The sequence below is a fragment of the Chenopodium album genome, chromosome 22, assembly GCF_948465745.1.
Source record: "Chenopodium album chromosome 22, dcCheAlbu1.1, whole genome shotgun sequence".
Classification (NCBI taxonomy): domain Eukaryota; kingdom Viridiplantae; phylum Streptophyta; class Magnoliopsida; order Caryophyllales; family Amaranthaceae; genus Chenopodium; species Chenopodium album.
In genome coordinates, this window is record NC_137855.1 from 26206160 (window position 1) to 26230919 (window position 24760).

The 24760-nt window shown below is 35.4% G+C and overlaps 1 protein-coding gene across 2 annotated transcripts; it reads left to right on the top strand.

Annotated features, from left to right (window-relative positions):
* Window positions 1-1832: 1832 nt before the first annotated feature.
* Window positions 1833-24760, top strand: LOC145604669 (phosphoglucan phosphatase LSF1, chloroplastic-like). 2 transcript variants are annotated; one of them, XM_081660582.1, is made up of 10 exons: window positions 1833-2241; window positions 3831-3937; window positions 4693-5152; window positions 6198-6266; window positions 6356-6477; window positions 7155-7370; window positions 7866-7971; window positions 8113-8225; window positions 22617-22761; window positions 24221-24760. In XM_081660582.1, the coding sequence occupies exons 1-10, from the start codon at window positions 1975-1977 to the stop codon at window positions 24338-24340; spliced, it is 1725 nt and encodes a 574-aa protein (XP_081516708.1). In that variant the 5' UTR covers window positions 1833-1974; the 3' UTR covers window positions 24341-24760. The 2 variants fall into 2 exon arrangements, with proteins under 2 accessions (XP_081516708.1, XP_081516709.1); XM_081660583.1 differs by lacking the exons at window positions 22617-22761; window positions 24221-24760 and adding an exon at window positions 16003-16216.

Consider the following 24760-nt stretch of genomic DNA (forward strand, 5'->3'; position numbering starts at 1 on the left):
CGCTAAATAAATTATTTAGTGTCCAGTTAAAGAGTCTTGTTGTTTGTTGTGTGTGCTTGTAAACAGGTGCAATGAGGTAAGTACGTGTGATGCTAGGAGTTGCATGTTAGTGTGTTTAAATATGCTTATGTACTCAGCTTTGCTGATTGTGTGTGTTGTTTGTGTCTGGCTATGTCTTTATCTTGGCCCTACGATGATCCATTTTAATGGAGAGTAGTGGGGACAAGTGGAGATAATCTTTTCAGGCGTTGAAGCATATTCATGACGGGGCATGAGTAGAGCGAATCATGCTAGTTTCTATTAGTTGAGATGTGATTTATTTCTTTCAAATATTATATTATGTTATGCTCATGAGACTAACGCAAAGGTTTTCATAATTTAATTGGTTTTGATAAGGGCCTTCAATGGTTCCAAGTTGTAGGTTGATTTTATTTGACTTCGTTTGACTTTGGTTTTAATCTTTATTTTCGTTTGGTTGACTTTTAAGTTGACTCGTTTTTGAATGGTTTTGAGTTAAGTCTTTCGCTGTGTGTCTTTGATAATTGCCTTAGCCGTTTTCACGGTGGCGGTAATGTCTTAGATATTCCTAAATCGTATTTTCAAAAGAGTAAAGTGTGTATTTAAAGGAAAGGAATTTCTAGGGTGTTAGAACCATCAATATCAAGAACCGAACCTCAAACAATACCTACAACCACGAAAAGAGAGCGAATAAAGGAGAAAAGACTAGAAAACCCATCAAAATGCACAAAAGCCACAAAATATGAGAGGAAAGGTAAAACTAAGAGGCAAAGCATAAAACTAAGCATTTATTAAGAAGAAAAGCTATGAAAAGAAGGTGAAAACAACCTAAATGCTCATCAAATAGGTGCCATTTTTGACACCCATCAATATTCACCACATGCTTTATGTAGGAGAGCTTCGAACGACGCCTACAATAGGACACACCCAAAACCCATCAACACTAGTGGTATAAACAAATTTCATGGTATTCCGCACCTCAAATACGCAGCTTTGTATTAAAATTGTTGAGCATAACTTCCATTGAAAAATTGGACATAATTATGCTTAATCTTTCTTGTATTCGCAGAAATAACTCTAAACAAAGAAATCATTTACAAGAGAATAACCCAAATTAACAACAATACAACTTAACAATAATTTAAGTACATGCATTCAAAATTTCAAATTTTGTCACAAAAACAAACACACACTACACATTTTCAAAAGGGTTTTTCAAATTTCTTACCTGTATTAGCGGGAAAACGATATCGAGAAACAACAACAACCACCAACGAACGAACAATCACAAATGAATGAACGAACAAGAACGCTGACACAAAAGTGAAGTGAGAATAACGATGCGAAATAAAGTGATAGATAGTGAATTTAGAGAGAGAGAGAAGTTCTGTATTTTAAATTCTTTTTGGAAGACGAAGAAGGAAGATAATGAGAGAGAAAAGGAAGTTGGAAAAACAGAAAATAGAGTTTTCCCACACATGACTACATAAAAAACTTCTCTTGAAAACCAAGTCAGCGTAGTTAGGTTTTTACCCTTACTAAACGCGAAGTTACAATGCTACCCCTGTTGGAGCTTTTCTTGTCTCTAGTTGCTAGAGACTAAAACATCCTCCCATAAGAGTAACTTAAAATAATTTTAGGGTAACTTTATTCCGTCTTTAGTGGAGAGTATAGACATATTAATGTTAAAGGAGTCAAGTTAATGCGGTGACAACCAACAACCCTTTTCCACATTGGCCCACAGACGACCATTGTTGTATTTCTGTTACCCGGCACACAAAACGCGCACTTCCTCAAAATTATCACATCATATTCATCCACCTCGGATCTCTCTACTTGACTACTTCTCCACTCACTTCACTCTCATATTCTCTCTATATCCTCTCCTCTTCTACGCACTCGGTTCCACCGTCATCGACAGCTTGAAACATCATCTCGTAATTACATTTTCCTTCAATGTCTCTTTGCAATGGTCTGATTTCTTCTTCAATTTGGAGAACTGATTTCACCTTTAATCGAAGCATTGATCTCATACTTAGGCGCACCAATCGGCACAAACACTTCAATCACCCAATTTCTAGGGTTTTTGCGTTGTCCAAGGACAATCAAAATGCCTACAAGATGAATTTGAATGAGTATATGGTAACCTTAGATAAGCCTCTGGGAATTCGCTTTGCTCTTTCGGTTGATGGCAAGGTTTTCATTCATTCTCTCCGAAAAGGGGTAATTTAATTACTCTCTGTTTTGATCATTAATTTTTACTGCCGTGCAATGTATGGGTTGAATTTGATTGAATTATCTTATACGAATTGCAAAAAAGAACTGTACAATTTTCCTGTAATTTTAAAAAATTAAGGTTAAATTCAGATATAATATACTTTCATTAATATGATGCTAAGCTTATATACTGCTACCTACGTTTTTTTATTAATTGCAACAAAGCAATCTTTGTTGTCTCACGAACAATGAAACAATAATAACTCTTTGTTGCACCTAATATGAAACGGAGGCATTATATATAAAATGCGATCGTGAGATTAGTACTCTCTGTTTTCAGATGTTTGTGTCATTTGGTTGGACTTGAGAGATTTCATGACAAATGGAATCTAACAAATTAACTATTTGTTATATTTCAAAACATTACCTGCGATCTTGTTCAATTGGCCTAGATTCCTAGCGAAAGGACCTGCTTGCATATTAAATAAAATTGCAAGCATGTAGCTTGATTAAGCAAACTTGCTCAAACAAGCTACGTTGCTTGGTTTTTCAAAGAAAATTTTATCCACTTAAATTATGACATGTGTTTGATTATTAGTACTTTATTTAATTATTTAATTAATCAAGCTACAATATGCAATTGTACACCATTGAAGCAATTTGTAGCTACAAAATATACTAGCTTAAAAATTTGATTTATCAAGGTATTGTAGCTTACCATTGAACATGCTCTAATTGTTATATAATTTTTCATAATACTTAGTTTGAGACACTATTATTAAATTTCAATTTTAAATTAGAAATAGGACAAACAATGCAACATAGGTTAGTAGTAAGTGAAGGGGTTAATGCAACCCTTCACTATAAAAAGAAAAAATAGAGATAAATAAAAAAAAAAAAATTAGAATATGACAAGTGAACTAACATTTGTCAATCACATAGTTATCAATGTAAATTTTTTTTGAAGAGGATGAGTTTTAGTTTATTGAAATTAAAGGGTAAAGTAAAGCTAATAAAGTATTGAACATGGGTGATGCTTTTAATAAAAAAGAAGTATGCAAGAAGAAGAAAAATGATACATGGTGATTATTGCACAAGGAATAAAATAAAATAGAAATACAAAAGAGGGAGGTAAATGTGGCATTCTCTAAGTGAATTTTCATGTTCTAAAATATTGGTATAGATATAGATATCACTAATTGATAATCATAAAGAACTCGATAGGATGAATAATAACAAAACCCCACAGTCCTATTTTTATACACTTTTGTATTTTTATACGGGGAATAAGTTAGATCACAAACTAGATCTTCAAAGAGAAAAAGAAATTCATGGAGTAATGTATTGAAGCTTTTACTTAAGTTTTCTCTATAGTTTTTACTGATATGATCTATGGAGCCCTTAGGGCTTCTTCAAATCTAAAATAGTATTGCCCCATTGGTTAACAAAGTTATTCAAAATTACGCATCGATAATGTTATAAATGTTCAATTATTGCTTACACTTTTTTTTTTTTTTTTTTTTTTTTTTTTTTTTTTTATTATTATACGTAGCCCTATCATTTTCCTTAATTGACTATTTTGATTTGATTTACAGGGGAATGCGGAGAAATCAAGGATAATAATGGTTGGCGATACTTTAAAGAAGGCAGGTGATTCTTCTGATGGCCAGTTTTTAGAGATCAAGGACATTAGTGATGCACAGTATACATTTCTTTTACTTTTAAACTTCTGTTTTTCTAGGCATTTAACCTTTTGGGTATATTCTCATTTTTAAATGATTTGTTCTAGTACACCAATTGGTTATCTTTTTTATTAATCTTTTTGAAATGTGAATGACTTATAATTCCAATTTAAATCAATGAAATCATGAGAGCACAATTAGTTAGTTAATTACTGGCCCTATTCATTATGTATTGTTTGGAATTATGGAGTGTGAATAATTGCTTATTCTTGAGGAAATTGGGCAAGCATAGCAAGGACAAATAGTTCATTACTAATTCATGCACAGCTTAATAAACATGTGAAATGAACAGGGTTTTGGGAAGATATTGTTTTTAGTTGTAGATGAATAATTGTTGTCTTATTGTTTTGTTTATGATCAAAGAGGCTACTCATATACAAAGTATAATGGAAGTTGGTCCACCTATTAACTTGGTTTCCCTATAGTTGAGTAAGGAATCTACCCCTTGCAAAATTTACTGAAAAATACGGGGATACTTTGTCAGTTTTCACAAATGAGAAGTATGTTTCTTATAACTTAATATTGTGAAACTGTTATGAGTTTACTTTTGAGAAAAGTCACATGTTAATTATGTTGGAATTTCTTATAATCTTAAATACCAATGTGCCTAGAAACATATACTTGATAGCATTACTTACTCTATAAAACAAGAAGTTAATAAATAATTAGTGCTTGTTCAGTTGTTTATGGCTTGATTCTTGTATGTTTTTGTCAGGAGTATGCTCAAGGAGAAAGTTGGATCTTTTAGCCTTGTTCTTGAGAGACCTTTTTCACCCTTTCCCATAGAAGAGTTACTTTCAATGAATGACCTTGATATTCTTTTCAATAGAGGCCGTGTCCCTGTAGCCACATGGAGCAAGACCCTAGTGGCTTCAGCTTTGCAGGGGTCTAGTGAGAGTGGTGGGAATTCAGGTTTTGTAGTATTCTCTTCAAAGTTTCTTGTATCACGGGCATGGAAGATGCTGACTGGGCAAAATGGAAATGGTTATCTGTTATCACAACATAACAGCTTTCCAGCATCACTTACCCAGCTGGTTTGCATATCTGTTGAAGAAGATTCCACTGATGCTGAATGGTCTCATGGAAGCTTTCCGTTAGGTGAATACACCAAGGCAATTGATCGTTCCAAAGGAGAAATCTACTACAACCATTCTCTTGGTATGCAGTACAGCAAGGTGTGGTATTCAGATACCTTATTTGGTGTAGCTCTCTCTTTCTCCCCCCACCCCCCCTCCCCCCCCTAATTTAATTTATTTGAAGTATTTTATTAAATAAAGAATTCAATTTGTGTTGTTAAAACAGTAAGGTACATGTCTTATCTGTGTAAGGTACATGCCCTTAAGGCATAAGGTATACGACCAGTCTTTTTTACTTTAATAAAATATTTTTTAAATATTTTTGTAATGTTGAGTTGTTACTTCCAAAGTTTAATAATCTATTTGTAAAATCCATATAAAGCTAATTTTACAAAATTTACGATAACATAAACTAAAGAACAAGCAATGAAAGGGACTTGGCTTGGTCTTCAAAGCTGACATGATCATGTAATTACAGTCAGTATTACTTATCCCATTCTTCACAAATCATGATCTAATTTCTTTGGTTAGCCTTTTTGCTTTTCCATCCCTTTGATCTTTGGTGGCGAAGTTTTGAACTCATCATTGACACCTTAAGGCTTTTAACTCTCCAACTGAGCAATAATCTTAGCAAAACCTACCTTAAGGCTTTTAATTCTCCAACTGAGCAATAATCTTAGCAAAACCTACCTTAAGGCTTTTAATTCTCCAACTGAGCAATAATCTTAGCAAAACCTACAAAATCATGTAAAATACCTTCGATTATAAAGCAAGTGAAATAAGTAGAAAACTGGGGTCTAATGCCCACTAATTTCCTAAAAACAGAATTTTAACATGAAAGAGGGGAAACCATTGCCGTTAAATGCACTTATCATTCATGAACCCTAATATTAGATTATGTACCTTCCAATTGTCACTGTGTGGTGTAAAGTGATTAAAATTAGCTGTTAACATATATTTCTACGTAATATAATAACAACCAATTCTACACTGTCACATAAACCATCCAGGCTAGATCTTGGGCAAAATTGTAGTTTACTTCAAGTGATGGTTCGTTTTTCCGCAATATGTTATTTGCTTGATGTTTATGCAATAGAGAGGTTTTTTTTTACTTATATACTTTTTATGTTTGTGTTTCTGTCAGATAACTGAACAGTTATATGTAGGTTCCTGCATACAAGGAGAAACTGATGTGGAGGATCTAGCGAGTTTGGTGAGTGCTGTGGTAGTCATCAGCATGATAATTCTAACAACTATAGAAGGCATTGATGTCGTTACTGAGTTCTGACAAATATGTACCAGGGAATCACTGCTCTCTTAAATTTCCAGAGTCCGATTGAAGCAGAAAATTGGGGAATCAACTCTAATTCTATCAAGGAGTGTTGCCAAAAATGTGATATTCTGATGATCAATTACCCCATAAGGTGACTGGAGCCTCATATCATATATGGTTCTTTTCTGTTCTTATCTTGCATTGTGTTTATTAATCAGAACATCAGAAGTGGGCCTGAAGTCATTCTCATATGGAGCTCTTTTTACAACAAACTACCTAGAAATTTGAATTTTATTAAGTATTTAATTCCTGATTATACATAGATTCTTTGTCCTTATCAATGTGACTTATGAGAAAGTAAATATCCTTGCTGTAAACTCTTTAATAGAACTGGTTCACATTCATGTGGACCATTAATGTTAGGGTCACTATGCTGATAGGTTGCTATTTTAAAATCAAAGTCCTTATATTAATAAAAAGGTCAAAATAAAGGTTATTATGTTGAAATAAAAGTCATTGTGTTATAATAAACATAATAAGAGATTATTATATTTTATAATTAGAGTTTTAATATACTGGTCAATATGAATAATAAAGGTCACTATGTTAAATTTAGGGTTACTATGTTCAACATAACGTCGGCTGGCACGTGTGGACCTCAGGTCTACAAAAATATTATTTTAAACCAAGTCCACACAAGTTTTTCTTATTTATTATGTTTGTTTTGGATTTTATCACCCACTTTTGCTTTTTTTATTTTTTTATTTTTTTATATTTTTTTAATAATTTTTATTATCTTTTTATATGTAATTTATATTGATTTTATAGGGAAGGAGATTCCTTTGATATGAGGAAGAAACTGCCATTTTCCGTGGGACTGTTATTGCGCCTGTTGAAAAAAAACCACCGAGTTTTTGTTACTTGTACATCAGGATTTGACCGTTCTCCAGCATGTGTCATTGCATATCTGCACTGGATGATGGACACTTCGCTAAATGCAGCTTATAATTTTGTCACTGGACTTCACACTTGCAGGCCTAACAGGTGCTTCCCAATATAAAGACTTCAGTAATTAAGTTTTCGCTGTCACTAAAGTAATCCAAAATTACCTTCATTTCCCTTTCCTTGATCTTTTTTTACTCATAGCTTCTCTATCCTTTCTCGCTGCCAATGGGCAGAGTAAAGAGAATTCATAACAGAAACCTAATAAGTCTTTTGAGATCTGCCACACAAAGACTTTGTGACACATTGACATAAAATATTTTCTTGAAAGAGGTTCAATGGAGATAAATAAACTGTAGGAGAGGTAGGATCTGAATTTGTTTGAGAAAATTGTTTAGCATGCTTTATATCACTGTCTTAGATAAGGGACTCTGAACAATGACTGGCTATTTATGACTCAATCAATCAATCAAAGCCTTAATCCCAAAAGTGTTATTATCAAATTCCTCTTATCTGCTTTTTTTCTTTTCTCTTTATATTTAACTTAGGTTGTAATGCTAGATATTTTAGAGTTAAACAATGGAGAACTGAATGCAGGCCAGCAATAGCTTGGGCAACATGGGATCTCATAGCCATGGTTGATAAAGATAGACATGACAGGCAAGCGACACATGCTGTGATATTTGTCTGGAATGGACATGAGGTAGCTGATTTACTTATTTATTTAGTTTTCAGGGCCTTTTATGGTCTCTCTTTGCATTTGTAATTATAAATTCATGTTTATCAAATAGTCTTTGTCTCTTTACATTTATTTATGTGATTATTAATCTATCTCTAATGGCAGGGTGAAGATGTGTGCTTGGTTGGGGATTTCACTGGTAATTGGAAAGATCCAATAAAGGCAGTGCACAAAGGAGGTCCAAGATATGAAATTGAAGTTCGGCTACCACAAGGGAAGTAAGTAACTAAGTACAAGCTTTTGTACGCAGTATCACATCAATTAATGATTGCTTTAAGTTTGTGGGGGTGCAGTGGCGTACACTATGGTACTCAAACATTCTTGTTTCGGCCTAGTATCCCATTTGCTATGTCTTACTTTAATGTGTTATTAAATCTATATTGGGTACTATACTAGGCTGTCGAACATGGTGGGCCTAGAAGACTGCAAAGCCACCCAAGAAATAAGAGAGAAAGAAATGAAGATAATTTATAGAGTCTTGAACTTTGTCAAACTTGCCCAAAGTTCTTCACATCTAGATTAACATTAGGCCTAGAGTTTAGATTGACTCTAATCTAGGACTAAAGCATATGACTATTGTTTGTTTTAGAAATTGAGTTGACTTGAGGGATTGCAGAAGGCTTATCGCATGATATACATTCATGCATTTCTGTTAAACCAAAAATGAAATTCCGTAGTTGTGATAGTATGTTCGTTTTATGTTGTCACTGCGTCTTAGGATGGGACAGGTCCTTACGTTTTAAAGTTTCAGCTATGCCTACTGCAGGAGTCATACATCTATCATAGGATATGCAGTCAACATTTCTGGGTTTTTTTTTTTTTTTTTTTTTTTAAAAAAAAAAAAAAATTTATTTGTTTTTGGTGGCCTGGTGGATGTTGCTAGGAAAGAATTATGATTATATATATATATATATATATATATTTTTTTTTTTTTCTTTTTTTGTTAAATTTAAAGAGTGTGAGAAAAAAGAAGAGGAGATTGAGAGAAATAGATGATTCTCTTTTAATTTTCAGAATGAGGTTACTAGAGAGTTTATAGCATTATTTATACAATTACAACAACAACAACGAAGCCTTAGTCCCAAAATCATACGGGATCGGCTGACATGAGTCATCACAAGAAGCTGTCCGAAAGAAGAGCACAACAACATAATCAATTGAATCTGAGTTTGAAATAAAAAAAAAGGTGTGTACAGTGATAAACAAAAAGTATACAAATAATATTTAAGAGAGTTGTAAAGAGTGGTAAGGGAATAAAAAGGAGAGGAGAAACATGTGAGTAAAAAAAAAATGAAGGTTTGAGTAAACTATGAAGTTTATTATTTTTTTTTCTGTTTTTTTTTTTTTTTTTTCCGAAAGAAGGAAAAAAAATTTACTTAAAGAACAAAGTGCCATAACAGGCTACAAGAGCACACTGTACAAAACCTAACAATAGGCTAACAACAAACAAACCAAAACAGAGCTATACAATTAGGCAAGCTATTCAATTTCTATTGACCCTACTTGGCTTCTTAGGCATCACCTCAAAGATCCTATTGTAGATAACCTCCAGAAGCTTCTTCACAACTCTATCTGGATTTTGCAAGCATCAACTCCAAACAGCATATTTCTTTGCTGTCAAATACAATACAGGATTTCACCTTCCTTGTATACTACTCAACTGAAGATTACACCTCTCCATATTCTGTGAACTCCACTGAATTCCCAGCGCTTTGTTCATAATCTTACAGCATACTTAGAGTATGTCTACACTCAAATATAAGTGATCCACAGTTTCATCACTCAAATAACACAAATGGACAAGTTTTCTCAGCCATGATTCCATACTGTACAATTTTTGACTTGACTCTTATTCTCTTCCATAAGATCATCCAGGTGGTAAACCTATGCTTAGGAATGTTAAGTCTATTTCAAGCCCAACTACACCAGGGCAGTTCTGGATGCTCAGGCTTTAGTTTTTAACCATCTGTGTCCACTTGCCACTGTATAGCCTTTAGCATTAGCAATCCATGTACCACCTGTATAGCCTGTTTTAATTTCATCCTTGATTTTCTAGATATGCTTCCAGGTCCAACTATCTGTTATAGCACATGTAGCCCTCTTCCAACTCCTCCCTTTCAAATACAAGTGATCAATCCATTTTAGCCATAAGCTATCTTGTTTACTAGCTACATTATATATCTGCTTGCCTAGTGCAGCCTTATTCCATAAAAAACAATCATGAACTCTTAGACCTCCTTCCTTCTTATTACTGCAACTTATCTTCCAAGCAACTGGGAGCAATCTTGTAGATATTTCTTTACCATCCTAAAGATAATTCCTACAGATCTGATCTCATCACCGCAGCCAGCACACTCTTAGAAAATGATTGTTAATATTGATTAATATATATAATGCTATAATAAGCATGAGTCTTATTAAATGACAAATTATGTGAAAAAATTGTTTATAAATGTCAGAAAATAATCTCTTTACATAGACTTTGCAGCCCCAAAGCTTAGAATTGACAAATTTAGAACTTTTCCATTTCATAACTCATATGACGTTTTTTCTACTGCCTTTGACGGTATCCTGTTTAGTGTATTTGCAGCTGTTTCTAGATCATATCCCCAGAACAAATGTGAAGATATGTAAGACTCATCATGGATCAAACTATATCCAACAATGTTCGATTATAACTTTCAAACACAACAAACACGCCATTTAACTATGATGTTCGAATAAGAGTTAATTGTGAAAGAATTCCACAATCCCTTAGATGATCATCAAAATCTTGGCTCAAATAATCACCTCCACAATCAGATCGTACAAGTTGATTTTGTACGTCATTTTAGAATTCTTTGAAATTTTCAAAGAATTCCGACATTTGAATTATTAAGTAGACATAACCATTCCTACTTAACTCATCAGTAAAAATAATGAAATAACTAAACCCACCTCTAGAATTTCAACTCACAACCTAGCAACATCCGTCATTAGCTCTTTCACCTTTTCCTCTGAAGGGTGACTTGGTCATTTTACCCAATAAGCATGATTCATAATTATCAAACAGTTCATAATCGAATAATGAGAGGATTCCATCCTTTTGTAGTTTTTGGATGCGCTTTTGGTTAATGTGACCTAACCTACAATGCCATAGGTAGGTAGGGTTTGGATCGCTCGTTTTCCTTTTCTTATAGTCAATGTTGTAAATTTGGGTTGAACATTCTAAAAACATTAACCATTTATTAATCTAGCGCTAGCATATAACATGTTATTCTTTGAAACAAAACATGTCTTTTATTTCAAATGATTAACCTTTACTATCTAGAAATTGGTACTGAAATAATATTTTTCGTAATAGTTGGAACAAAATAACAATTATTGATTACTGAAACGAGTCCTAACGGGAGTCATAAGTGATAGCTTCTCATAGCAAGTGTAGTAAACTTTGCTCCATTTCCTACTCGAAGCACTACTTCTCCCTTTGTCAGCTTCCTACTTGCTTGTAATACCTACTCATAATTTACTATGTTAGTACCACAACTGCTAGGTAACTCCTTACCTTGCACTATGTCATCCTTATAGTGGGGACACTATCTTGTGGTTAATTATGCCACAATAGAAGCACTTGCTCATTGCTCCCTTCAAAGTAAATTCCTGTTTGATTAATGACCAAATCAATGAGCTTGACTATAAAGTCTTAATCGTCATGCATGAGCTTGACTTTGTCGGATTCGTTAGGGAGAGAATGCACAATAATGTATGAGCCGTAATGTCATCAATAGACCTCCCTAGAAGTTACATGTAATTGAACAATTTGATCATTTCATTCACATGATCCCTGGGTGACCATGCTTGAGATTCTTGGTGGGTATATAACCATAAACCATGTGTTTTGTAAGCCTCATATCTGAAGTTGTCACTCCAAGAGTGGTCAATTCTGGAAATTGAATGAACTATTTCCTCGACATTGCCATTAGTGATCCCATTTCCATAAGAACGAACTACCCCTCTGCAAATATCACGTAAGCTGTTACATTTATGGCTCGTAGCCAAAAATCCTCTAGGCCCTAGCCCTTAGGATTAGGTTTAGCGTGATTGACATGCTTTTGTTACAATCCGAAACTGTTTTCAGATGTTTTTTAGCTGTCATGGCCCAACTAAATCTGCTAAAGATTGACACATATAAGTAATATTCCATATTCTGACTCCTTAGAACATTTCTAAGGTTCGTTTCCCAATCCTTGAAGTTAGAGAAATTGAGCTTGGTTTCCATTGCTTATGGAAGTGGTACGGTGTTTGTGATATTGCTATTAATCTATAAACAAAATAAGTCAAAGTTAAAGATTTTATGTTTAGAATTAAAGCATTAAGTAATTAAGTAACTTTAAACCAACATTACAAGGTTCACGGTTCTTCCTTTGCAACCTTTAATAGCTTGTTTCCCGACATTTTCAACGCAATATTCTCTCTCTTTCTTCTCTCACGTGTATTTAGCAATCCACTCACCTAGATATAAAATCTATCAATAAAAATCACATATATATATATATATATATATATATATTTTTTTTTTTTTTATTAATTTACTTATTTCGTACCCAATTGTACTATATTCACCACGGGTAGTGTTCCGCGTATTCGTTTCCGTACCAAGTTTTGAAACGAATCTCGTCCCATGTAATGTTGCTTTAAACACTTTGTTAAAATTAATTATCCCTTTGAAATAAGTGATTGCAAGACCCTTTTATCTATGCAATGCCTAAGGGCTGAGGCCTTACCATTAAATATTACATTTTCAAGGTAAGTGAACTCTTTACTAATTACAACTCCTTGTATTTCTTGGTTGAATTATTAATCATCTCATGTTTAGTTATTACCCTTTCTTTCAAGACATAAAATGCTTTTGTTAATCTTGTTGAGATTAACCAAACAAGAGTATAAAAATGTATTTTACCCTAATTTCCTAAGATTAAGATTATAAATGACACTGTATGGAGCCATGATCCATCACTTATGATCAAAGGTTTGCAGGTATTTTAATTGAGAAAGCACCCTTAATATATTAGTGGAACCTGAGTTTATTATGTTATAACTATTTAGTGAACTCTAGTGCATCATTATCAACATACATAAAACTAGCATGCATAATTACTAATGTAATAAATAAAACATAAATTATAAACTTTGCCTTATTTTGTTTGTTAATGAATAAAAATAACACTAACAATGCATCACTTCTATGCATGATGGAAACCAAGTTCTATTTCTCTAACTTCAAGGATTGGGAAACGAACCTTAGAAATGTTCTAAGAAGTAAAATTTTTGAATATCACTTATATGTGCCTATCTTAAGTAGATTTAGTCCGGGTATGACACCTAAAAAACACCTTAAAATGGTTTCGGATTGTATCAAGATCATGTACTTATGCTAAACTCGATCCTAAGGTGTTCGACCGAGAGTTTTGTTAGCGATGAGCCATATATGTTACTTGCTTACGTGATGTTTGCACGGAGTAGTTTGTTCCTATGGAAATGGGAACACTTAAGGCAATGGTGAGAAATTAATTAATTCAATTTCCAGAATTGACCACTCTTGGAGTGAAAGCTTGAGATACGAGGCTTACAAAACTCATGGTGATGTACCACCAGGAAACTCAAGCTTGGTCACTCAGCGTAGGATCATGTGAATGAAATGATCCGATTGTATGATTACATGAAGCTGTTCAGATGACAATACAACGCGTGACATTATTCTGCATTCTCTCTACGGATTCGACAAAGTCAAGCTCGTGCATGACGATGATGACTCCAGTAAAGCTTATTGATTGGGCTATTATCATACTGGAGATTACTTGAAGGGTGCAATGAGCAAGTCGTTCTTTTGCGGCAGAATTAACTAGATTGTCCCCACTACAAGGACAACAACATAAAAGGTAAGGAGTTACCTAGCATTATTGTCGTAAAAATAAATTCCAATTGTGGTATGCACTTAGTATATCATGTGTAGGGATTGTAAGTAAGTAGGAAGCTAGTAAAGGGATGAGCAGTGGTTACTGCACTTGCTGTTGGAAGCTATCACTTAGTACTTCCGTGAAGACTCGTTTCAGTACTTAATAATTTTTATTTTGTTCCAACTATTAAGAAAATCATTGTTTAAGTACCAATTTTTAGATATTGAAGGTTACTCTTTTGTAATAGGAAACATTTTATGTGCTACCGCTAGATTAATAAGTGGTTTATATTTTTTAGAATGTACCACCCACATTCATAACATTGACTATAAGAAAAGGAAACGAACGATTCAAACCCTACCTACCTATGGCATTATAGGTAAGGTCACATTAACCTAAAGCGCATCCAAAAACTATAAAAGGATAGAATCCTCTCATCATCTGATCATGAATTGTTTGATATTTGTGAATCTTGTCTTGTGGGTAAAATGACCAAGACACCCTTTAGTGGAAAAAGGCTATGTTACCTGGACACGGCATTTTGGCCGGCATACCCGGGTCGATACGACGCGACACCGATCCGGGTATGAAATCCGTTCCGGATACTCCATTTTGTTCTCGGGTACGGCGGCCATTGAAGGAGTTGAAGCTTTGAAGAAGATGAAGACGGTTCTCAAGAAAAGTGTGTGGGCAGTTGAAGACGGTTCTCAAGAAAAGTGTGTGGGCAGTTGTTGCTTCCCAAGAAAAGTGGGCAGTATATTTATTTATTTATTTATTGAATTTAATTTTAAAACTTTTTAAAAAAACTGTGTGGGCAGTTGTTGCTTCCCAAGAAAAGTGGTACAAATTACTAGTATTAGATTATTACTAGTTTGTTGGCACTACTTTGGCTTCCCAAGCAAGGTTTCGAGTGTTTTTCTTTTGAGTGTTTGTATATACAGTACTATTTTTGATATATTATGGACAAAATTATTGCCGTATCCGTACCCGAGTCCAATGTTAAGACGGTGTCCCCGTGTCCTAAATTTTTTAGAATGGCGTATCCGACACTCGGATACGTACCAATATCGGATACCCGTACCCGTGTCAATGTAACATAGGAAAAAGGTGAAAGAGCAAATGATCTATTGACTTTCATACATATGGATGTTTATGGGTCTATGTTTTGAAAAGCTAGAGGTGGGTTTAGACTTTAGTTATTTCATTACTTTTACTGACGATTTAAGTAGAATTGGTATGTCAACTTAATGAAGAAAAAGTAAAAATCATTTTCTGAAATGACGTACAAAATCAACTTGTTAAAACAATCATAGCACAACGATCTGATTGTGTTGGTAAATATTTGAGCCGAGAGTTCAATTATCATCTAAGGGATTGTGGAATTATTTCATAATTAACTCTTGAACACCACGTGAGAAAAGAGAAATCGAACATTGTTGTATATGGTTCGATCCATGATGAGCTTAGAGATCTTTACATATCGTTCCGGGGATATACTCTATTAATAATTGCATATACACTAAATAGGAGCTCGTCAAAGGCAGTATAAAAACTCCTTATGAGTTATGGATTGGAAAAGTTCTAATTTGTCATTTCTAAAGATTAGGGGCTGCGAAGTTTTTAAAACGTTTACATTTTAACAATTTCAAACAAATTTTTCACATAAGTTGTCATTTGATTAGACTCATGCTTATTATAGGATTATATATATAATGGACAATGTTAGCAAACTTTTTCAAAATTCAGTCTGAAACAATTATGTCAATAAACGTGTAACTGATTTCCTGAATCCTAGCTACAGTTATAAGTGGATGTTATTGGTGGTTTATTCAGCCAAATCTATTATAGTCTAAAATTATGAAGTTTTCTAAAATCTTGCTTATTTTTTTACTCCCTCATTGTATTTCCTTAAAGAAGACTTGATATCCAAGTAATACAACAAAGGTGGGATATTTCTTCTCAAATTCTGCAGCATTCTCCCATGAAGCTTCACTGTTAGTGTCCTACCTATCTGATAAAATATGGAATACAGTTTGATTCTAAAATATTATTGCTTCAGGTTGCAGCATAGCAGAATCATGTTGGCCTTGAAACCAAATTGGAATATGAGCTGCCTCTTGAGGGTTTCTTTGGAATCTTTTCAATTGGGATACATGTAATACATTTTGTATCTGAGAAATCAGATAGTAGGTTTAACCTGTGTACTAACATCCCAATTATTGCTTGTAATTGATTTGGACCAAAGTACTTGTAAAATGCTTCAGGTTACTTCATATCTGTAGAGAAATTTGCCTATGAATCTATAATTTTAGCCTCTGCAACGTACTAGCGTGATGAAAGATAAATTAGTCGAATGATTGTAATTTGATAAATAAAGCTCGAAGCTTTCGTACACTCGTTAATGGCTTCAGGCCATCACTCTCCAAGAACTCTCTAAAAATAATACTTTCTGCCTGCCTTCTCTATCCTAAACTACTACTATTTATACTACTACTACAAAGCATAAGATGGCAACAATGCCTTAATTGCTACAAGTACTACTCTTGTCTTCTTCCTACTTTATCACAGTAGCAAACAAATGCCCCTGCTTGTTGTTGGTCTGCTGCTCTGCTTGTCGTTGTGGTTGGTCTGCTGTTGTCCCCTCTGTTGTGTGTAGTAGGTGAGAACGGTGGATGGTGGTTCATTGCAATACCGCCCCCCAAAAGAGCCACCTTGTCCTCAAGGTGGAATTTGTTCTGCCATACTCACCGGGACTCCCATCGCCATAAACTCTCCCTCAGCGCCCTCCTACTCCTCTACAAGCAGGACACTCAGTCCTTTAGCCGCGCACACGTGAGTGGGCCCAGTCCAGCGGCCGTCACACTTAAAGCACATGCCCTTGGCCTTCTTATCTTGCATTTCTCTCTCCATCAAACGCCTCACATTTCCGCTGAATTGGGACGAACTGGGGTTGGTTCGGTTTTGGTAGCAGTTTGGTTGGATTCGGTTTTGATTTTGGTAGGTGTTGGCCTAGTTCCCAGAAGCTACGGAGTTGCAGGAGTATTTTGTGGGTTGGAGTTTGTGGAGTTAGAAAGCTGGTTGTGGGTTGTGTAGAATTGGGTATTCTGTGGGTTAGCTTGGGTGTTAAAAGGCAGGTTGCTGGTTGTGTAGGATTGGACCGGCCCAGCTCCAAGTAGAATAGAAGCTGGGCTTCTATTAAAATCAGAATAAGGTCCAAACTCGAAAAAGGCTCCACTAGGGTTCCTCAAGTTGCTGACCCGATTTCTCCCATTGACCCGAATAGCAAGATCCATGGCCTCCTCTAGTGTCTGCGGGTTTGACAACCGAATCTCCGCCTTAATCTCCTCCCCGAGTGCCTTCACAAATTGCCCTTTCATAACACTCTCGGGAATGTCAAGTAGAGGTGAAGCCCTCTCTATGAATAAGCGCCGGTACTCCACCACCGTCGTCGTTTGCGCCACGGCTAGCCACTGCTCGTGGAGGATGCCAGCATTAATGGGTCGGAATTGGGTCTGAACTTGCCCCTTGAGATCCTCCCAGCCAATCAATGGTCGGCGCCTATTCTCCCACTGGTACCACCTTAACGCGTCGCCATCCATGGCCACCACCGCCGCTTGGAGCTTCTCCACCTCCGTTAGCCTATAAAACTGGAAGTATTGCTCTCCTCTCAAGATCCATCCGTCGGGACCGGAGCCGTCGAACACCTGCATGTCTAGCTTTCGACACTTCCAATTGCCGTGATTTTTGGGGGTGTTGATGTGGTGGTCGTTGTGGGGTTCGCTGCGGTTATGGAATCCCCCACCAACTCCGGGGTCCCAGTTGCCAAATCGGAGTCCGTTGAGCCCAATTGCGCTCTATGGCGGTTCGAACCCACCTGAACCCAGCGGCTGTAGCGGCGGCTCCTTGAAATTCGCTGCACCCAGCGGTGGTTCAGGAATCCTTAAGCGCCGTGTGGGGAGCCGTTGAAGCCTCCAGTGTGGCGTGGCTGCTCCACCTCGTCTTCCAGCGTGATGGGTTGTACGGGCTGTTTGCCCAAACTTTTAATGGCTGCCCAGATTTCTTCCATGAACTTGTCTTGTTTGCTTGTCATTAACGCATTCGGCTGATTTAGGTCGTTGTGAAATTGATCGATTCGGCCTTCTAGCGTTTGCCAGACTTTGTCGATTGCCTCGTCTTGTTTCTTCAATAAAATTTGCTGGAGTGAGTTTTCTCCATCCCCGAGCTTCTCGAAAATTTCTTCCACTCGTTCCTCTAGCGCGGCCATTCGTTCCACGGTGACTGTCGGGGCTTTCGGTGGTTGCTCTGATACCAACTGCAACGTACTAGCGTGATGAAAGATTAATTAGTCGAATGATTGTAATTTGATAAATAAAGCTCGAAACTTTCGTACACTCGTCGTTAGTGGCTTTAGGCCATCACTCTCCAAGAACTCTCTGCAAGGAATCAGTATTTGAGGGAGGGGCACATTAGTCATAGCCTATTAGTAGTGTCTTGAGGAATAAGTTAGAGTTTGTTATGAGAGTTTTCTATAAATAGGACTCATTAGGAGGGTTAATAATCATCCAGAAAATTATTGTTAAGCTTGGCTTAGTTTTGGGAGAGCTCCTTTCCTCTCGAATGAAAGGTGTATTGATTGAATTTTGCTAAACATCAATACAATCTATCCTTCTTCTTCCTCTAATTCCTTTGTTATACTTTGAGTTTTCTTACAGGCTAGTTAATTCCTAGCACTCTCTAAAAATAATACTTTCTGCCTGCATTCTCTATCCTAAACTACTACTATTTATACTACTACTACAAAGCATAAGATGGCAACAATGCCTTAATTACTACAAGTACTACTCTTACTTTCTTCCTACTTTATCACAGTAGCAAACAAATGCCCCTGCTTGTTGTTGGTCTGCTGCTCTGCTTGTTGTTGTGGTTGGTCTGGTGCTGTCCCCTCTGTTGTGTGTAGTAGGTGAGAACGGTGGATGGTGGTTCATTGCAGCCTCACCAAATCACAAATAGCAATCTATCTCGCTAATCAATGCTTATCTGCAGGGTATTTCATTTTGTTTTGTGCCTTGCTGAAAGAATCCTCAAATCTTTTATTTTATTATTATTATTGTTGTTGCTGTTGTTGCTGCTTGTTGCTGCTGCTGCTGTTGTTGCTGTTGTTGTTGTTGCTGTTGTTGTTGTTGTTGTTGTTGTTGCTGCTGCTACTACTACTATTATTACTACTATTATTATAATAATTTTTTTATTTTATCTAACTTTCTCTAAAGTGGATTAGCCAAGGACTGTAGGGTAAATGTAAAGGTGGAGGTTGATTGTACACAATTTCACAAGGACTGCATTGTGTAGCTGTATTCAGAAAGAGGAAAGCATAAACACCAAAATGTTGGCCGGCCTCCACATAATGTATTAATGTGAGATAAAAACCAAGCTCCAAGCACCTATTCACTACCCTTTTTGCTGTTCATCTATTTCCGGGTGATATGCAAAAGATTCTGTGAACGGAGGGCCATGTAACGAACATAGACTTATTTAATAGTTACTCAGTAAAACAGAATCCCTATCACTTACAATACTCCTAGGCCAGCCATGAGGCATGAACAATCTATGTATGATTGAGCAAAGTAAAAGGTTGTGCCAGAACTATGAAATCGTGCTCAATCTGTCCATTATTACATATATCACCTCTTTTCCCATGGAGTATGGCAACCCTGTGATAAAATTCGTGGTATTATCCATCCAGACATGTCTTGGTAATGGAAGAGATTGTAGGAATCTTTGTGATGCTGAATCATATTTGTTCGCTTGGCACACCGCACACTACATATTCTCTGACCAATTGTCTCATTGACTTAGTCATCCCTGTCCAGTAGAGTACAATTTTACCCTTTTAAATGTGTTTTTTTCTTCTTCAAACCTCCCTCTGGTAAAGCATGTTTCCATTAAATCAGATTGTCTCAAGTTATAATTCTGATCCATTTCTATCTTAACTTTCATTTTTAACAGTACATCTATCAAAGTGAATGTAGGATGGCCGATTTAGTGCTGACATTGCTAAAATATTTCCCTGTAACTATCATCTAGGTTATAACAGTGTTTTTTTCTATCCCTTAGGTCTGAACATATTAATGACCTACATAGCTTTCAGATCCATGTACTCTTGATAATACATCTGCAACTACATTACATTTTCCTGACCACTCTGATATGGGATCTTATAAAAAAAAAAAGCCCATGAGCTTACAGAGCTGTAATTGCTTAAATGGAATTGAGATCTTTTGTTGAAGGAAACATTCAAGACTTTTTAATCTGTCTTTATGACAAAATGACTTACCATGAGGCTTCCCATTTTTGCACTTCAATTACAATAGCAAGTGGCTCTTTATTCATATCCGACAATTTCTTCCATAAATTTCTGCTTGTAAAACCAAAAGCCGCTTTTCCTTGGAGTTGGATGCATTGGTGTCCACTGTAAACACTTTTGCAAAATCAGGAACCAGTTCTGTGACTAAGGTTTGTTTCAGTGTTTCAGAAGCCACTTGTGGAAATTTATTCCACATATAATTCCTTTTTTATAACAGCTCCTGCAATATGGTTTACATATTACAGTAATTCTCACATATACCTGTAAAAACTTTCTGTACTAGCCACTTTGCTACTGCTGCTATTATCTTAGGATCAGTTGATGTACCTGTAAATCAGGAATTCAAGCTTGTCAATATCAAAGCTACATTCACTTTCTTTTAACGAATATTGCATTCTTTGTTATGAGTTTAAGCAGTTCTTTCACATGTTTCTATTGTTCAGAATTTTGCCTACCTGTAAACCAGAATATCCAAATAAAAAAAAAAAAAAAAAAAAAAATGAACAACTCTTCCTTGGAAGTTTTTTAAATACTTAGCTAATCCATCATGGGAAAGATGCTGGGCATTGGTTTAAGACAAAAGGTGTAACCTTTCAATTACTAGAATAGGAAACTTTTCCTTCACTGTTATATAAGAATTCTACACAAACTGGGAAACATTCCTTATCCCACATGGCAGAATTGTTGCCATCAAATCTGGGAAATTCGATTTTGGGATTCGTACCTAAGGATTTTGTTGGATTGACCCTTTTAGCTGAAACTTAATTTTTAAAAGAGGAAGGAGTTGGAGTAGATCTATCTCTTGAAGCAGATTATACACTATCTCCCAAACTATAGAAGCTTAATCAAACCATTAAATTTTTATCCATCTTAAAATTATCAGCATTCCATTGTTCTTGATCATTCATTTTCCAGCACATTAATTGGCTCGTTCATTTGCTAAACTTCACTTGGGAATTAGTGCCATATTCCAACAATTGAAGAGAGTATGTTGTGAATTATTGAGTATTCAGAATTTGGTGATGATCTGAATGTACTTTGTTTGAACTCTCAGTCAAGCAATCTATCAAAGAGGTGGTGGGTATGTTTCTGGATAACAGTATTTTCTAGGATGCTTTCTTAGGAAGTTCTGGCTTAAAACAGAATTCGAGGACCCTGCAAATTCTTGATCAAACCAAGCTCTTGTGCCAATAATGCAGTATCAAAGATCTTGATTAAATTTTTAGAAAATGAGAGAGTAGAAGAGGAGGTACAGAGAGAATAAGATGAATCAGATGATTGTCATTAAACTTTTAGTATGAGGTTACAATTTAACTTATTCTAGTTCTATTAATAAGAAGAAAAAATAAATAGATGAATAAATAAATAAATAATCAAACTACCTCAGAACTCAGTCTTAAACAGACAAGAAAAATCTAACTGAATTTTTGTATTCTACTCACAGTTGTAACAAGATGAAGTTAATAATGGGTTTGCCACCAAACTATTCTAAAGCCAAAATGGTGAATTTGTACTAAAATTCAGCTTATTTGTTGCTTTCTTATTATGAGGAGAAGATTGATCATCTTGTGAGTGGAGAGTGTGTATGACACTGCTTGACCTGTAATACATGTGATTTGTCTATAGGTTGTAATGAAGAGGAAGAAAAATAAAGTTGGGTTGTTGTTTGCCTGAGTAAAGCAAGTCCATCCATATGTTTGCCTGCAGGTAGAGCTCTTATATGTTTGGGGAGGGTGGCAGTGTCATGAGCCGTACTATTTTTAGTATTATAAAAATAAACATTTTATGAGATAACATTAATTTGCTCTACCAGCTGTCACTAGTCTTATGTCCCAAAAAACACTTGTTTTTATCTATTTTACACCTGACATTAATCTCCTATTCTAACAACATTTTTTTTTTTTCTCATCCCATCTGTAAGGACCATAACTGCCAAAGTGCCAATTAAAAATAGAATGAATGGCCATTGATTTTAATTTGAAAATTCTAAATTTATAAAACTAATAAAAAAAATTTAGTTTATTTTTTATCCCCGAAAACGTGCCCCTAAACCTTTAACAAAATTCAAAGATTGAGGTGTTAATGTTCCAATGGTGTTTGAAAAAAAAGAGTTTGGATGCCATCAGCCCCCAGGCTTTTAGGGGGATGCTGGGTTTATATCAAAGTCAAAAACCAATATTGCAATCAGTACAACTATGTATTGCAGTTCGCTTAATTCCCATGTTTGCAACGTTTGTATCATATTCTCCTGGACCTTATGGCATGAATTGGCCCATCTTTGTGTGTGTGTGATTTAATCATTTCACTTACAGGTACTACTACAAGTACATTGTTAATGGCCAGTGGAGGCACTCGATGACTTCACCAACAGAAAGAGATGAAAGTGGAAATGTTAATAATATCATTGTGATTGGTGATACAGCAAGTGCGAGGCCCTCAGTCCAGCAACACAAAAAGGTTGGTTATGTTACTTTTTTTTTTAATTTTTTTTTTAATTTTTTTTTTTCTCATGTCTTCATATGTATGTGTTTCCCATGAATCTTAAGGTACTAGTCGTGATCATTTTCCTAATACGTCTCACTGCTTCTTTCTACTTCTATGAATAGAAATGGAATTGGTCCTTCAACTTTGAACTTCTGTTACTAGCTATCCTTGTCAGTAATAGTATGTAGCACAAAAAAACATATGGTTGGAGATTCTGGTAATGTGGTGTATGAGGGAAAAAATTGCACTGGACAATACAATACTTTATTTTCTTAGTGCTGATGATAAATTAGTCAAAGGATGACTGTGGAAGAATTCTTCCTAGCATCTCTATGCATCAGATATTTTGCTAACCAAGTAATCTGTAATCGTACTAAGCAAAGGTTGGCCTAGTGGTTAAGATTGAACCTTCCAACCTTGAAGTTGGAGTTTTTCCTACCCTTCTTCCTTGCTTACAAAGTGTCTAGCCTCAGATCGCGGGTTGACCTATGAGAAGTTTCGGTCCGAAGGGGCAGTTCATCTTACCTACCGAAAAAAAAAAAAGTAATTTGAATGAAATCGTAATTCAAGCAATAACTGGAATTGGATACTTTTGGAGAATTAAGAGCTGGGAATGGGAACAGGAAATTTTTTAGGTGTCTTATGTTTGTTTTGTGGGAAATTTTTTAGGTGTCTTATGTTTGTTTTGTGGGATAAGGTTTTTTGTTGGTTAGTTTTTGATGAGGACAGACAGCTCACTTTGCCAAAGGGGGATGGAGGTAGCACCGTAACAAAGGATGAGAATAGAAGTAATTTGACTTGACTATATTTTTAAGTAATTTCGTATTATTAGCCCAACTATCACTTTTTCTTTAATCACTGAATTTCCATTTTCATGTTAGAAATGCCAATTGAAAATTTGAAAGTCAATGGATAATTATGCTACATAAATTAGCTTGAAGAATTTGGAGGACTGGCTCTTGTAAATTGTTTTAATGGAAAATCGTTGGCTCATTTCCATACTATAATGATAAGCAATGTTTATTATTGCATACTAAAGCCCTTTATGATTGTTACCATATGAGATAGTAATAGACACAAATAGTCAACTTAACTGTATAAATGAGTATGTATGGCTGAAGAATTTCTCATTTAACTTTTGAATTCTCATTTGATTTTGATTATTAATCTTGACTTTCTATGCTGTTTTACTTCCTTTTATTCTTGGTGTTCCTTTCATCACAATCTATTAATTATATTCTGCATGCAAAGTTCGAATCGTTGGAGAAGTTATTGCATTTGATCACAAGAAGAAAGCCGCATTGTTGGTGTACCTTCTGGTCTTCTTTCTGTCTTTAAATTATATCTATTTGTTATAAAGCCCATCATTTTTATCATGGAATACATTATAAATGAGCCATTATACAGCAAGTAATGTTGTTTGTATTTACAGGATGCTAATATTGTGAAGGTCATTGAGAGACAACTGACAGAAAACGAGCGCTTTATGCTGGCTAAAGCAGCACGCTGCATTGCTTTCTCTATATGTCCAATAAGATTGGTGCCCAAGTAGCCCCTTAAACAAGCTTCTAAAAAGATTATTTTGGAATGAAAGGTGAAGTCTTCTGAGGGTATAATCAGACCCAAATGAGTAGCTGCATATTTGTGGTGTATATGTAAAAACTTGTAACATACACGCTGAAAAATTATTGCAAGTGATAGATGTCTGTGTGCAAGATACCGGATGTGGAAAATTTAATTTGCCATCTTTGGGCCTAAGTTTATCATTGAAGCCACTATTATGGAAAAAGGTTATATGATACAAGTATAATTCCAGGATGTAAAAAATTAGGGAAAATTCTATATGGTTTTTTGGTGTTTAGAGAGCCACAAGGGTGGGTGTGAGAACTGATCCCAGGATCTTATGGAATCGTGAGGGAAGCTCTAACCACTTGAGCTAGGAAAATTCTATAAGGTAGCCTTGTGAAAACAA

What these genes read in the sequence shown, in the direction of transcription:
- LOC145604669 (XM_081660582.1), top strand. Translation starts at nt 1,975, where the DNA reads ATGTCTCTTTGCAATGGTCTGATTTCTTCTTCAATTTGGAGAACTGAT. An exon ending in TTGGTATGCAGTACAGCAAG is followed by an intron (nt 5,153 to 6,197) that starts GTGTGGTATTCA and finishes TGTTTCTGTCAG; the next exon opens with ATAACTGAACAGTTATATGT. An exon ending in GTTCGGCTACCACAAGGGAA is followed by an intron (nt 8,226 to 22,616) that starts GTAAGTAACTAA and finishes TTTCACTTACAG; the next exon opens with GTACTACTACAAGTACATTG.